The sequence below is a fragment of the Macaca thibetana genome, chromosome 1 (assembly GCF_024542745.1).
Source record: "Macaca thibetana thibetana isolate TM-01 chromosome 1, ASM2454274v1, whole genome shotgun sequence".
Classification (NCBI taxonomy): Eukaryota; Metazoa; Chordata; class Mammalia; order Primates; family Cercopithecidae; genus Macaca; species Macaca thibetana.
The window spans coordinates 23572634-23587955 of record NC_065578.1 but is presented as its reverse complement, the minus strand read 5'-3'; the positions used below and the strand labels follow the sequence as shown (position 1 = coordinate 23587955).

The 15322-nt window shown below is 39.0% G+C and overlaps 1 protein-coding gene across 16 annotated transcripts in view; it reads right to left on the bottom strand.

Moving 5' to 3' along the window:
- The window catches only part of SRRM1 (serine and arginine repetitive matrix 1), a 29972-nt gene that overhangs the window by 8469 nt on the left and 6181 nt on the right, over positions 1–15322 (bottom strand). For 4 of the 16 annotated variants that reach the window (XM_050790492.1, XM_050790522.1, XM_050790607.1 and 1 more), the window contains 9 exons: positions 14767–14882; positions 13230–13433; positions 12239–12433; positions 11815–11934; positions 9716–9990; positions 4080–4160; positions 3489–3575; positions 1798–1942; positions 1384–1425 (listed from right to left, as the gene is read on the bottom strand). In XM_050790492.1, the coding sequence (XP_050646449.1) occupies positions 1384–1425; positions 1798–1942; positions 3489–3575; positions 4080–4160; positions 9716–9990; positions 11815–11934; positions 12239–12433; positions 13230–13433; positions 14767–14882 (1265 nt within the window). The remainder of the gene's footprint in view (positions 1–1383; positions 1426–1797; positions 1943–3488; positions 3576–4079; positions 4161–9715; positions 9991–11814; positions 11935–12238; positions 12434–13229; positions 13434–14766; positions 14883–15322) is intronic. The other 12 variants (XM_050790498.1, XM_050790509.1, XM_050790517.1 and 9 more) reach the window with 12 other exon arrangements.

Genomic DNA, 15322 nt, shown 5'->3' with positions numbered 1-15322 from the left:
CTCCACAGTGTAAATACCCTGTGCTTTGCTTCATCACAAACACTGCTCACTGGTTCCTTTCCCAGAAAACACTTATTGATGAGATTACCTAAAGCAACACAGTTTCAAAAACTGAGCTACAAAAAGGATAGTGGGATAGCTTCAGCAAGGATAAACACTTCAAAATTCAGTGGCAGCTAAGGCCCCCAAAAGCAGACAGCTGGTTAAGACAGACTAGTGTAATGTCAAACGTATAGGTCTAAGATCCGACTTTGTCACTTTGTGGCCCTAAGAAACTACCACATTGGGGCCTCTATCTTCTCACTTACGATTTTAAGGCCTGAATTAGGCATTTGGCTCTAAAAGTTTACAGTTTTATGGTCACACTGATACTAATAATCAAAAGTTTCAATAAAGATATGCCGGTCGGGCCCAGTGGCTCATGCCTGTAATCGCAGCACTTTGGGAGGCTGAGGTGGGTGGATCACTTGACGTCAGGAGTTTGAGATCAGCCTGCCCAACATGGCGAAACCCCTTCTATACTAAAAATACAAAAATTAGCTGGGTGTGGTGGCATGCACCTGTAGTCCCAGCTACTCAGGAGGCTGAGGCAGGAGAATCATTTGAACCTGTGAGGCAGAGGTTGCAGTGAGCTGAGGTCGCACCAATGCACTCCAGCCTGGGTGATAGAGCCAGACTCCATCTCAAAAAAAAAAAAAAAAAAGATATGCAACCCACCTTTCCACTATTGGAAAGACTGAACAGGGCCAAAGCCTTCCATTCACTTTTATCTCTTCATTTTTGAGACGGAGTTTAGCTCTGTTGCTAACTTGAACAGGGTTCAAGTGATTCTCCTGCCTTAGCCTCCAGAGTAGCTGGGATTACAGGCACGAGCCACCATGCTCAGCTAATTTTTATATTTTTAGTAAAAATGGGGTTTCACCATGTTGGCCAGGATGGTCTTGATCTCCTGACCTTGTGATCCTCTCACTTTTAATATTTCTAAAGTTTCTCCCTAGTTTTTCCTGCCCTCCTTAATGTCACCACAAAGTCCCTCCCGCCAAATCTAAGGAGCAATTAATCCTATGTCTTGAAAAGTATCCAGATACTGTTAAAAATTCATGTGCCGCCTGATGTAAGTTGATGCAAATTATCACAAAAGAGCACAACCAGATATTAAAAATCTAAGTTCAAATGAGGGTCTAAACCAAATAGCTCATGTATAATTCTATCATTAATCTAACGTGTTTAAAAAAATACTCAAACCAAAACAACTTAGGATCTGCACATCCATAGCCACAGTCACCATATATTTAAGAATGAGATGAGGTCACCTAAATAGGAAATTAAGTCACTACAATTTTTGACATGTAACCCTAATTTACAAAGTAGTGTCTAACCAACCTTTTAGTCACTGGCGATTGCCATCGCTTTCCCATCTGCATCCTGAGAGCAGTGGAGAAAAACAAATGTCAAGAATTCCATTCACTAAATTATTTACTTGGGTGGGTTAAGTACCATTAACGGAGACATTTTTAAATAATCAAAGATGTTCAGGAGTTAAAGTTATAATTATTTGGCTTATTTTTCTAATCATGCACACATATATGACATGGTGGTTTAAAATTCACCAGTTCTAAATTAAATATTAATAACCACCAACAAAGCAAAAACAAAACAAAAACCCTAAAAAGCAAACAAAAATCCAACCATATCCAAATACTTGAAGAAGTTAATCAAATTCTCAAATAATCCCAAGTTATCAAATTTCATCACAATTACAGAACATCAGTGAACATCACTGAAGAAAGATGTTACCGAGGGGAAGTCTCTTTTTGCCGCTTTCGTGGTGATGGAGAAGCACTCCGGGAAGGGGAATGTCTCCGCCGCCTGCCAACCTCACCATTCTTCACATGGGACCTCTTGGGTCGTTCATCTTCTGAGGAGGAGGAGGAGCCAGAGTCTATAATTACACAATAAAAAAAATATTACATTAGGTTTGTGCTTGAATCTGTCCAAGTTTTCCAAAATCTAGGTGGATGGAGCGTTCACTAGGGCAAGCAAGCATGTATATAGGCCATCAGTTCTGAACGGAATCATCATAAATATATGATCAATGATTTCAAAGCCAAGCATATTCATTATTTAAATAAGACATAGAAATCATTTCCACAGTGTAATCCAATCAAGATGGCACACCCTAAGAAGTCTAGGCTGGGCACAGTGGCTCACGCCCCTTGGGAGGCCAAGGCAGAAAGATCGCTTGTGCCTCCTGAGTAGCTGGGATTACAGGCCTGCACCATCATGCCTATCTTTGTATTTTTAGTAGAGACAGGGTTTTGCCATGTTGGCCAGGCTGGTCTCAAACTCCTGACCTCAAGTTATCCATCCACCTCAGCCTCCCAAAGTGTTGGGATTACAGGCGTGAGCCACCGTACCCAGCCTGGTATGTTCTTATAATAAAAAATGCAAATAGCAAAATAATAAGGTAGATTCTTTTTCTTTTTTTGTTTTGGAGACAAAGTCTTGCTCTGTTGCCCAGGCTCCCAGGCTGGAGTGCGGTGGTGCTATCTCAGCTCACTCACTGCAACCTCTGCCTCCTGGGTTCAAGGGATTCTCCTGCCTGGGCCTCCCAAGTAGCTGAGATTACAGGTGTGCGCCACTATGCCCGGTTAATTTTTGTATTTTTCATAGAGACGGGGTTTCGCCTTGTTGGCCAGGATGGTCTTGAACTCTTGATCTCAAGTGACCCGCTCACCTCGGCCTCCCAAAGTGCTGGGATTACAGGTGTGAGCCACTGCGGCCAGTCTAGATTTTTAATAGGGAAAGATGTTCTAAATACACTGTTAAGTTAAAAAGGGAGGCAACATATCTACAGCTGAGCTTCTGTGGGGTTCTTTCCTTTTTCTGAATAAAATTTCTGAATAAAAGCTTTGGGAGGTTGGAAAAAGAACAATACTTTTCCAATTTTATACTTCTGTTTCACTATTGTATCCTAGGGACCTATTACCTTTTTTTTTTTTTTTGAGACGGAGTCTCGCTCTGTCGCCCAGGCTGGAGTGCAGTGGCCGGATCTCAGCTCGCTGCAAGCTCCGCCTCCCAGGTTTACGTCATTCTCCTGCCTCAGCCTCCCGAGTGGCTGGGACTACAGGCGCCTGCCACATCGCCCAGCTAGTTTTTTGTATTTTTTTAGTAGAAAGGGTTTCACCGTGTTAGCCAGGATGGTCTTGATCTGCTGACCTCGTGATGAGCCCGTCTCGGCCTCCCAAAGTGCTGGGATTACAGGCTTGGGCCACCGCGCCCAGCCAGGGCCTATTACTTTTATAACAATGTAACAGAAGATTAAATTTTGCAAAAGGACTTAAAACCAAAAAAAGAAAACAATCCTGCCTCCTCAGACAGATTTCTATGTAGGCAAGTTAAGTACTCGTGCTGCACACATAGATGTTCATATACCAAATATTTATTAGGAAATGCAGGTAGAAAAAAACTTTCATCACCGTCCATACCAGATGAAGACTGCTGGTTTTGTCGTCTGTATTGGCGTCTCTGCTGCACAGAATCTGCTGCAGCCATTTTGCCACCTTTATCTTCTTCTGAAAGATGGATGCATTTAGAAAGTGTTTCTTTAGTTACGCATATAGAAAATTTGCAATTTGAATAGGAAAATAGTCTCTCAAACCTTCATTTGGTTGGAACAAAAATACAACTACTATATTTTTTTAAAAAAAGAGTTTAAAATGCCAATTCACATGCTGATTTAGACTATCTTCACCAAATACAATAAAATGTATTTAGGCATTTATTACAGGTCAGGCGGGTGCCAAGCATTTTATAAGCAGATACAGTTAACTGTCAAAAACCTCTACTGCCCCTATTTCGGAGCTGAAAGAAGAAAGGCTCAGATAATTAAAACAGAAACAGTTAAATTCTGGAACAGGAGATTCCAACCAAGTCTGTCTGACTTCAGAGTCTTAGCTCTTATCCTATGCTTAATCTTCAAGCAGAAGGGGATGACCAAATGTGCAAAAAATCAAAATCAGCTTTAAGAAAAGCAAAACAAAAACAAACAAAACACCACAAAAAAACAACAAACTTACCCGATTCAGATAACTCTACTTTTCTAGGCTTCGGTGCTGGTGAAGGGGATTCTCTTTTCTCAGTACCTTTATGTTTTGTCACTAAAAAAGAATAAGAGTGGAAAAGAAGCTTATGTACAAAAAAAGGTCTAGACAAGATGCCTTTCTTTCAATTTTTAAAATTATTATTTTAAAATAAAGATGGGGTCTCACTATATTAGTCAGGCTAGTCTTAAACTCCTGACATCAAGCAATCCTCCTGCCTCAGCCTCCCAAAGTGTTGGGATTACAGGCATGAGCCACTGCACCCAGCCAAGATGCCTTCCTGCTATTACAAAAATGGGTGTGACTACTCTCAAAAAGAATTTATGAAGAATTAAAAAATTCCTGTAAGACCTTTTTGTCATATCCGAACACTATCTGAAGTGAGGCAAGAATTTTTTAACTGTTTAATGAAAAGCCTCAAGAAGTTCTACAATGATTTTCAAATCTTGAGATTCTCCCAAGAAAACCAACATTTAAGGGAAATTGGGAGCTGCTACTGAGGAGAACAAGCTCAGTAAAGTAAACCTCTGTGTGCGACTTGCACTTCACAACCTAAAATACACACCCTCCACACCCACACTCTCTCTCACACTTTCAGAGAATTCATCAACATGAAAGCTTTTAAGCAACCACTATAGGTGGGTTCAGAAAAGTAAAAGATGATAAATGATTAAGAAATAAGATCTGATGCAACTTTCACAAAGATATTTGGTCTAGAAAAGAAGAATGGCTGCCCAACAGACTAAAGGTTCTTTATGTAGAGCATAATCTTCACAACAGCACAGGGGATTTAAGCTACCCATGAAAAAAAGCAGACCGCCACAAATGGTAAAAATTATTAAATACGAAGACTCAAGAATTCTTTCCAAAGAGCTAGAAAGAAAAAAAGGCATTTCTATAGCTAAAGTAGTAGGAGAGCAGTGGGTATCCTCTGAATTATCCAACTGTCTTTTGCCAATGACATAGAAATATGGTAACTACCTTTGGTAAACCTGCTGTATCGGACATACTATTAACACAGTTGCTGGTATCACATCCCTTTCTCCCTGTTCCATTTCATAAAGAGGAAACCTGAGGCTTAAAAAGAAGCAACTTCACCTCAGTCACAAAGACAATTTAATTGAGCTAAGATGTGAATCCAAGAGTCTATTTTTAGGGCATCGGTTTTGATCTGAACAACTATCTCTGCTTATAGTATCTATCCATTGCTACAACTAAAATTGTTAAGTATATTCACATATAAACATATATATACCATAGATTAACCTGAAACACCACTTGAGAACATCCCAGTTCGAAATAAACCTACTGACAATTTGATCCCCTCGGGATCCTGATACCTGTTTTGTGTGATTAAAGCAATTATCATGGAATGTTTTACTCAGAATGCAGATACATCTCATTTAACAGACATTCACATTCAGAATTCTGTAATGGTTTATTCCAAGGGGCAGTAATTAGAGAACCAGTGATCTAACACAGTAATTGCATCTTTGCAAAAGAAATCAAAATGAAGAATTTACCGGTATGCCTTTTCAATGAACAGACTTTTCTTCTTTTTTATTGAGACGGGAGTTTCGCTCTTGTTGCCCAGGCTAGAGTGCAATGGCACGATCTGGGCTCACTGCAACCTCCGCCTCCCGGGTTCAAGGGATTCTCCTGCCTCAGTCACCCGAGTAGCTGGCATGCACCACCACGCCTGGCTAATTTTGTATTTTTAGTAGAGACAGGGTTTCTCCATGTTGGTCAGGATGGTCTTGAACTCCCGACCTCAGGTGATCTGCCCACCTCGGCCTCCCGAAGTGCTGGGATTACAGGCGTGAGTCACCACGCCCAGCGACTTTTCTTAAAATTTCTACATAATAAGCCATTTGGACAAATCACTGGATTGGGTAAAGAATGGCTATCACTCAATTAGATATCAGGAATCATGACAGTGCAAATAACAAACTATATTTCATACTTGTATTTTAACAAATCCAAAGAAATAAAATATTTTAAAATTGTTAACTATTTGAGGCTCTTTTTTTAAGTCCATATTTTTAAGTGTTACTTAATCCTCAATTTCTGAAAAGATATTACGGGCATCTAGTTAAAAAGTGCATGTCCAAGTTACCACCTCAGAGAACTGGGTTCCCAAACTTGCTTTGGAAGCTGACTGATTGGACACATCTTCCCCTAAGAAACATTAAAAATGTGGTTATGCTTACCAGATAGTTGGCAAAAGCCTATTCATTATATAATACCAGTGAATTGTAACATTATTTACATTTTCCCCCAATGGAAACACACATCTGGAGTTGCATCCTGATTCAATTTCTCACTAATTACTTAGCTAAAGTAGTCTTTATTAATACATTTATATTAGCTGGGTGTGGTGGCATGCGCCTGTAATCCCAGCTACTCATGAGGCTGAGGCAGGAGAATCGCTTCAACCTGGGAGGCAGAGGTTGCAGTGAGCCGAGATCGCACCATTGCACTCCAGCCTGGGCGACAGAGCAAGACTCCGTCTCCAAAAAAAAATTTATACCATCAAACAAGGATCATTTATATACTCCTACTCTGGTTTCATACAATTGAATCAGCATTATTAATATTATAATAGCCCTTCAGATTTCTATTTTTCTAGATGAGACTTTACACCATTTACTTTTTGGTAATGTTGTTTTATTTTAAGTATTCAAGGGACAAAATCATTCTAGCATGAAGTCAGACAACGTAGAAGGCAACTTTAAAACCAGAATTTTAAATTTACTCCAACAGTCCTATTAATTATTAATCTTAGATCTGCCTAAAAGATCACTTATAAAGATAAGTTATTCTGTGACCAGCAATAGTAAAGTAACCATTAAGTGTCTAGATAGAGAGTACAATTTATGTGGCCAAGCTAATCTAAGTAAAATTACCACACCGCCACCACCAGTATCAATCATGTTAACATACTTCACTGACTGTGCCACTGATTTCAAAGCACTATTTTATGTACTACTAAGATAATGTCAATTTAACGAGATGTCAATAATTACAAATGTTTCCCCTAAGATCCCTTCAGATGACTGTATACTCCCTTTCAAATAATTAACCTGTAAGTTCCCCTAAACACTTTTCCTGCCTCCCTCCCACTCCATTTGCCCACGATCAAGAACAGAGCCCTAAGGCCCTGATTAGTGGCCACTACAGAAAATATAACTGTAGTATCTATTACATTTCAATGATGTTACTGTTCTAAGTAGTGGAAACTGCAAAGTAATTTCTGAAATTACACTACCAGACAGAGAAGCTAAACAATTTCAACCCTGCCCTCCACCTCTCACCTTTAGCAATCAAAGAGGAATTCTGGTGTAGGAAAGCTGGGAAAAGTATTCATTATTTAACTGGGAATGGCAACTCAAGTTTTATTCCTAGCTGGTTGACCTTGACCAAGTCAACTAACCTGAAAATCTGTTTCTTGCTGACAACTGTTAAGGTCTTTTCTAGCTCCGAAATTTCATCATAGGGGGCTAGGATCAGTTCAATATAAAAGGTTATGTCTGGGCCGGGTGTGGTGGCTCATACCTGTAATTTCAGGGGTTGGAAGCTGCAATGAGCTATGACTGGGCCACTGCACTCCAGCCCGGGTGACAGAGTGAGATGCTGGCTCTATTTTGGGGAGCAGGGAGGAGGTGGAGGAGAGGTTATTTCCAAGTAGCTCAAACCAATATTCAGCTCCAGTGGTCACAAGGGAGACTCTGACTAGAGCCTGTAGCGCCTCTCTTTGAGTAGGCTGTTTGGACATGGAAGCCCTGTCCCAAAACCCACAGAACTACTTATTTTCACCATGGCTTACTTCTTTCCTATGTACATATCCACTCTGTCTTGTTTGCAAAAAATATATGCCAAAACACAAGAAATTAGCATCTGTGCATATGCTTTTTAAAAGGTACCTAATAATTCTTAACAATCAACGTATTTTAACAAAGATTGGTCCCTCTGTTCAGGTACTTTTGCAACTCTTTGGCTATATGAAAAAAATAGAAAAAAATCATCATTTGATGTGTTTTTGCAAAGTAACAGGTGGAAACACTTGTTTTTTTCCCTAGAGAGCTTTGTGGCTCCAGACAAAGAGTAAATATTCAGAAGTACAAACTTCACAGGAAAAGACAAAATAGGTCAGGGCCATGGGCATCAGATTTGGACATGGTAACTAAAAATGGACTGAAATTTTCCCAATGCTGAAAAGCAGTATGGTACATGAGGTTATAAAAATAGTGATCCTGAAGCCCCTCTCTCAAACTGAGGACTGAACCTGGAACAGTTACAGGCTTCTCTACTTTCACTAGCTGCTTGTATTAGGGGCCAACAAAAATGTCCATGTCTTATTTAATCAATGTATCACTACAATAAAAACGTCACAATTCAGAAAACATTACTTTTTAAAGACTACCATAAACCGCTGGTCACCCTTTCACTCTGTCAGCTTATCTATGCCTCATTGTCACAGATACAAAAAAGGAAAGCAAAATTTGCCTTCCTAGGTATCACCACATTGCATCGTTGGGGAGCGGAGAGAGAAGGCAGCAGGGTGAATAATTAGCAATGCCGATCTCATCAAGCTCACTAAAATGTATAATGAAAATTTTGTCCATCCCCATTTCTTTGTTTCTAACCTGAAATTTTTTCTCTCTTTTTTTTAAGAGTCAGGATCTCGCTACGGTGCTGAAGCCAGCCTTGAACTTCTGGGCTCAAGTGATCTTCCTGCCTCAGCCTTCTGAGTAGCTGGGACTACAGGCTCATGCCACCACACCTGGCTCTAACATGAAATTTTCAATATGATCATAACAACCCCAGTATGTGTTAACCTACAGATTGCTCCTTAAAATTCAATTGCTATAGCAGCTTTTAAGATCCTCCCCATCCCTTACTACTCACCTTTTAGGCTGTATCATTCCAGCCCTAAGCTCCAGAGAGCCTGGTTCAAATGGACACTAGTTTTTTCCATGCGTATTTAATGCTCACAGAACAAACCCCAATAGACCACAACCTTCACTCAGACTAACACAGCATTCTACTTGCCTGGCAGGATCACAGATCATAAATTCCTCAGAAATCAATCTGCAGAATAAAGCAAGGACAACACTCAGAAGAACCCTGCCTAGAGCCTAAATTAAAAAAACAAATCAGCTTTTAAGAGGACACCATGTCCTTTGCTTGGGAGCGCAACGCGGCCAAGAAAGAACTAAAAGAGAATATGAAGTCCTCTTACTTAAGATATCAAACCAAAAATCTTCAGGAGAAAAAAAAGTTAACTGGCCTCATAGTAATAAAATGATCCCTTATCATGCCAACGCAAACTTCGATATGTTACCCCAACTCAAACAGCCCACGGCTGGTAAAAGATTTATCCACCTGCACAATGCCAGAGGGCATTGCTAAAAACAAAATGCTTTTACACATAAAAAAGCCCCAAGATTTTAAAGCAGGAAAGAGGTAGGCCTATAAGCAAACTTACAGAGAGTATCAGACACAAATATTATCTAGCTATTTTATACTTTGAGAGTAAGCAGGTGCAGTAACTGACTATGCTTTGTAGTCAAAGAAAGAGAGAACATGTTTCATCTGTGTTTGATTTTTACCTTTACCTGAAGTTCTCCCTGGAGACACGGAAACACGACTTTTTCTTGTACGGTTTGACTGCTGAGGTGTTGGGGAATGCCGAGTTTTGGGTGGTGGAGTTGCAGGAGGTGATGGCCTGTGCCTTCGCCTTGGAGGACTTGCTGAAGGAGATAACCTACGAGTTTTCCGAGGGGGGCTGGATGTCCTCTTGGGAGGCTTCTTTGGTGGTGACCGTGAACGAGATGAAGAGGATGATGAGCTACTCCCAGACAAGGATGCTGAAGAACGTCTTCTTCTGTGGAATAAAGTATTCACATTCACTAATTGCACACTTTTAAAGAACGGCCTTACAGGTATGAACAGTTTACACAAAAATACAGCTATTTTAATCCAACTTTTGAGTTTATGTAGCTAAGCACATAAATGAGTCCAAAAGAATGGGGAAAAAAACCATAACCTAGGCCAGGAAACAGCTAGTTCTGAGACTAAATATAAACAACTTAATCTGATAAATGCTTCTGTCTGTGTTCTCTCTCCAGTTATAAAACTTGTCAGGTTGAATGCTATAATAAAATAACTAGTCCTTCTGCCTTAGGAATGGTATTGGTGTTTTGGAGTTTGCATACAAAATTTGGGGGCAAGGTATTTTTCATTTAATAACACAATGTTGAGAAACCTTTAGGTTGCATTTTTTAAAAAGGTGTGCAAAACTAAGAATTCATTTAGCTACATAAACTTAGAAGCAGGGGCCTCTCGAATTCTGCGGCAAAATTTGTGTTAAGTTCTGTTGCAATTATGTGTACCTGCAGAATTCACCTTTGGCGGAAGAATTCCTGAGAACCTGAAAAAAAGAAACCCTACCTTAAGTGTGAGACAAAAACTGGCTGAAAGGGAATCTTAAACAATCTGTAAAATATTGACTGCTAAATGGCTGAGTAAGCACAATTTAAACATGCTGTTTGCAAAACTCCGGTATAAGAAATAGCTGTTTCCACTAATCTCGTACTAGGAAGCACCAGCATTACTATTCTCCTAAAGGGGAATTAGAAAAGTGTGATGCCTGAAAACTGACTGACCATTTACCTCACTAATCTCCTCTATGAGCAGTAACACATCAATTCTTTGTAATAGTGGTAATAGTTCAATATATCTTGACAACCCCTCCCCAAAGAGAATTTTCAAACGTATGGGACTCTGAAAAACCTGACTGCAGAAACAAAGTAACTTTACAAAGCTTACTTGATTTTTCCCCTCTTTATTTCCAAATTGATTTGGTTCCCTGAAAAGAACTTTAAAAGATTCAAACAAAAACTTCTGTCCAAGATAAAACTGGAAGCTTAATCATTGGCATTTCTTCCAAAGCCAGGTGAAATGTATTGCAAGAAGGCACAAAAACTCTGCTACCAGTGCACTAGGACTCTACTTTGGGTAGATTTAGCCACTAACTTTTTGTTTAAAGTGATATGTCCAAGATTGAAATATTTTATCATATGCTCATTTTAGAATGATTTAAGAAAAAGAACACTGGTACAGTCGGGGTTTTCAAAAATAGACACTAAACTAGTAATAACAATTATATCTATGGAATACAGATATATTCCCCCGGGATTATGGAAAACTTCCAAGTTATGCTATTTCTGTCTGAATTACTTATAAGCCTCATTACTTCTATAATGAGAATTTTCTGAGAATTTTACAAAAAATTCATAGAAAGTATTTTTCTCAAAGTATAATAGCAAATGATTTACTTTAATACTGGCAAAAGGAGCTTACTGGTCCTATCATCAGCTACTTTTCAGAAGCCAGTTAAAAGCCAAAGAGAAGATGGCCAATTCCCTTACTTAGTAGGATTTCTTGGTGAACTCTAGAAGGGTAAAAGTTAACAGAAAAGTATCAATAAGATGATTAATTTCTCGTTTACTTTCCAACACCAGACTAGACATTTTTCATAACAAGGACAATTGCATTACACTTCAAATGAAACAGATTCTTTAGAAGACATTGTCTAATATCACCTATGAGTTCTTTCTTCCAGGGACACTAATTTACAGATTATCCTAAAAGAAAGATTATCCAGAAGTGTCAAACACTTGACACTTCCAAATTTTAAAAATCTTACCGTCTTACAGGTGATCTACTCCTTCTATGCCTTGGTGGAGGAGGCATTCTTCTTGGTGGAGTTCTTCTTCGAGGAGATGGCCGCCTTCTTGGGCTTGGCCGCCTTCTAGGTGAATACGATCTGCCATAACAAACAGAATTAGGTCCTGAATAAACCAGGAGTGAGGAATTTCTTGCCTTAGTTTTCTAAGGCTACATCTTTTTTCTAATGGCTACATCTAAAAAATAAATTTCAAGGATCACAATTTTCCATTTATGCAGACACTTTTATGGTACACAGAAAAGTGTCCTCAAATTCTCTGTGTACATTCAAAAACTATTTGTACTAAACATCTTCTACTGCTTTGAAATTATTTATCTAATTGTACCCAGTACAGTAGCATATAAAACCTAAGATATTTGTTGATCTTAAAGCCACAACTCACCTTGATCGGGATCTATGGCGCCGTCTAGGTCGAGTGTGAGAAGGAGAGCGGGACCGCGTCCGGGATCTTGATTTGGAGCGTGACCGAGATCGTGGTCGGGCCTTCTCCTTCTCCTTTTCTTTTTTAGAATTTTTTTCTGGAGAAGGTTCTTTAGGCTCTGGTATAGGTTCAGGTTTGGGAACTTTCAGAATGTCACTGTGGAAACAAAAGCTTTTTTTTTTCTTTTGCCTTCTTGTACTCAGACTTCTAAATCATTATACAATGATGTAATAAATTATTTCTAAACCTTTTCAAAATTTACAGACTTGTCTCTAGCTCCAAAAGATACATACACACCTATCAGTGAAACCGAGCAACTAATAATTCTAACCGCGTACACTTTCTTTTCTTCTGAGACACGGTCTCACTCTTATCACTCAGGCTGGAGTACACTGGCATGATCTTGGCTCACTGCAGCTTCAACCTCTCAGGCTCAAGTGATCCTCCCACCTCAGCCTCCTGAGTAGCTGGGACTATACGCATCTGGGACTATAGGCATGTGCCACGATGCCTGGCTAATTTGTGTGTGTGTGTATATATATATTTTTAGTACAGAGTTTCACCATGTTGCCCTAGGCTGGTCTCTAACTCCTGAGCTCAAGCGATCCACCCACCTCAGCCTCCCCAAGTGCTGAGATAACAGGCATGCGCCCCTGCATCTGGCAACCACATACATTTCTTAAAAGTGCGAAGTTGTCCACAATACATTGAGGAAAAAAAGCAAGTTACAATACACAAAATACCTGAAACAATTTAACCAAAAGATAGTAATGGTCACCCTTTGGGGCATTTTCTTTAAATATACTTTCCTAAACAATTTCTTTTCAACAAACTAATTTTATAATTTAAAAAATCTAAAAGGAGAATAACTAGTTTAACTCAGATGTCATTATTTGCAGTCATTATTAATCTAAAATTGTGATTATTTATAAATGAATTTTTATGTACTTGCCTAGTAGAAGTAGCCTCTTGTACTGAAGGTTCTTTTACTTTCACTGAAGGTTCTGGGAGCTCTGGAGTTTTTTCCTTCTTTTCTGGAGCAGGGGAAGGACTCCGGCTCTTGGTTCTGTGACGGGGAGATCGAGAATGACTGCGCTTTCTCTCTCTCCTGACAGGGGAAGATCGTCTTCTAGGGGAAGGAGATCTGGATTTGCGTCTAGGATGAAAGCAATTTTTTTCAGATTTTTAAATAACATGGATTGGAAGAGAGGAGTCAAAGGGAGAAGTGAGGATTAATCTTTAGTTACACTACTGTTGTTTATATCTGAGATGTTTCCCTATGGAAATAAGACATCCTAATCTCACCTACTTGATAGGGAAGAGAAAGACAAGCAAATGAAAGATAACACTCTCGAGTATATCAGTTATAAGGGAGGAAAGCACTGACTTGGGACTCTAGACTTAGGTTATCATTCCCAGAGCTCAAAAGACCAACTTTTCAGAGGCAAAGAGGATGCTTTAAAACCAATGATAATCTCTGACAACAAATCAAACTCCCAAACATGTAACATTTAGATGCGGACAGATTACAGTGGAGTTCATCAGGAAGAGCCTCAGTATGCCAGAAAAATGACTAGTACCATTAAAGCAACATGTTCTTCAGAAAAGAGAAATATATCAAACATGAAGAAGATAGCTTTTTTGGAAGAGAAGCCCTCTTTTTGTTTAATAATAGCCTGCCTAACTCAAAGGTTTTTTTTCTTATTCACACAGAAGGAAAATGGCAGGCATACTTCATCAATAGTCAAGTAGCTACCACCATGACAATCTGTGCTTAGCTCTGTAAGTATTACTTCCACAAGGAGATTTTAATATCAAATATATAAATGAAAGGGACAAAGAAATTACCAATTCTCTTACTAATTCCAGCAGACATTTATGAAAGAAATAAGCAGAACTCTAAAAATAAAAAGCCTAATGGAGTTCTCACCTTTTACCACAAATACAGAAGCTGAGTCGTGGATTTAAAAATGTGAACCTAACAATAGTCTCATTGGAAGGAAGAAGAAAACAAATAAATGATCTGAAGTTTGGGTTCAGTACAACCATCTAAGAAAAGCAGAACAGGGAATTAGGTAAGTATTACATGAATGGCTAATGAGTACAGGTTTCGAGTACAGATTTCTTTTTAGAAGAAAGGAAATGGAAAGAAAAAATGAGTCAGAGTACATTTTAAAAAACCCAAATTAACTGTTATGAACTAAAGCAATATGGAAGAAAAGTTTAAAGTTTTGATTTAGGAATTTAGAGTTGGACAACTCATCAAGATGTGCGAGACACTGATGGTTAAATTATCTGTCTCAAACAAAAGATGACAGATTTCTTCAGTCCAGAGGCAAGCCATAGCTCACCATGAAAACTGCATGATGGAAGAAATTCCTTGAATAGCGTTGTTAGATTCCTTTTTAACTAAGGAAGTTTCTACACACAGAATTTCTCAAGACCTAAAGTACCTGTAAAACATCAGTTATGCATCTATTGCATGATACCTTCTTGGGCTACGAGACCTCTCCCTTTTTTCTCTGCTGCTTTCTTTTTCTTCCTTATCCCTTTTATCTTTGTCTTCATCTTGCTTTTTCATAGATGCCAATTTTTCTTGTTCAATCTGCAAAGACCAGGTTTTCAGAGTACACATAATTGAACATTTGAGAACAACAAACTGAAGACTACTTTCCACATGTGTTAAACACCAATGCTATTAACTATCATTTCACCAGCCTCTTCTTTTGAACCAGACTGTTCTTTCTTCACCCACACTACAGACACACATTAAGATTGGTATTATCGCCACTCATTTACAAATAAAAATTCACTGAAAGTTAATCTCTAAGATCTGAACTAAAGAGACGTTTTTAAGCTTACTTCAAGAAAAAAAAATCAAAAATCACTTTCACATTGACCTTATTCTTTCTGGGAGCTCATCTGTACTGCCCACATTAAAAGTTTATGCTGGCCTGGCACGGTGGCTCACATCCATAAACCCAGCACTTTGGGAGGACGAGGGCGGGCAGATCACTTGAGGTCAGGAGTTTGAGACAAGTCTGG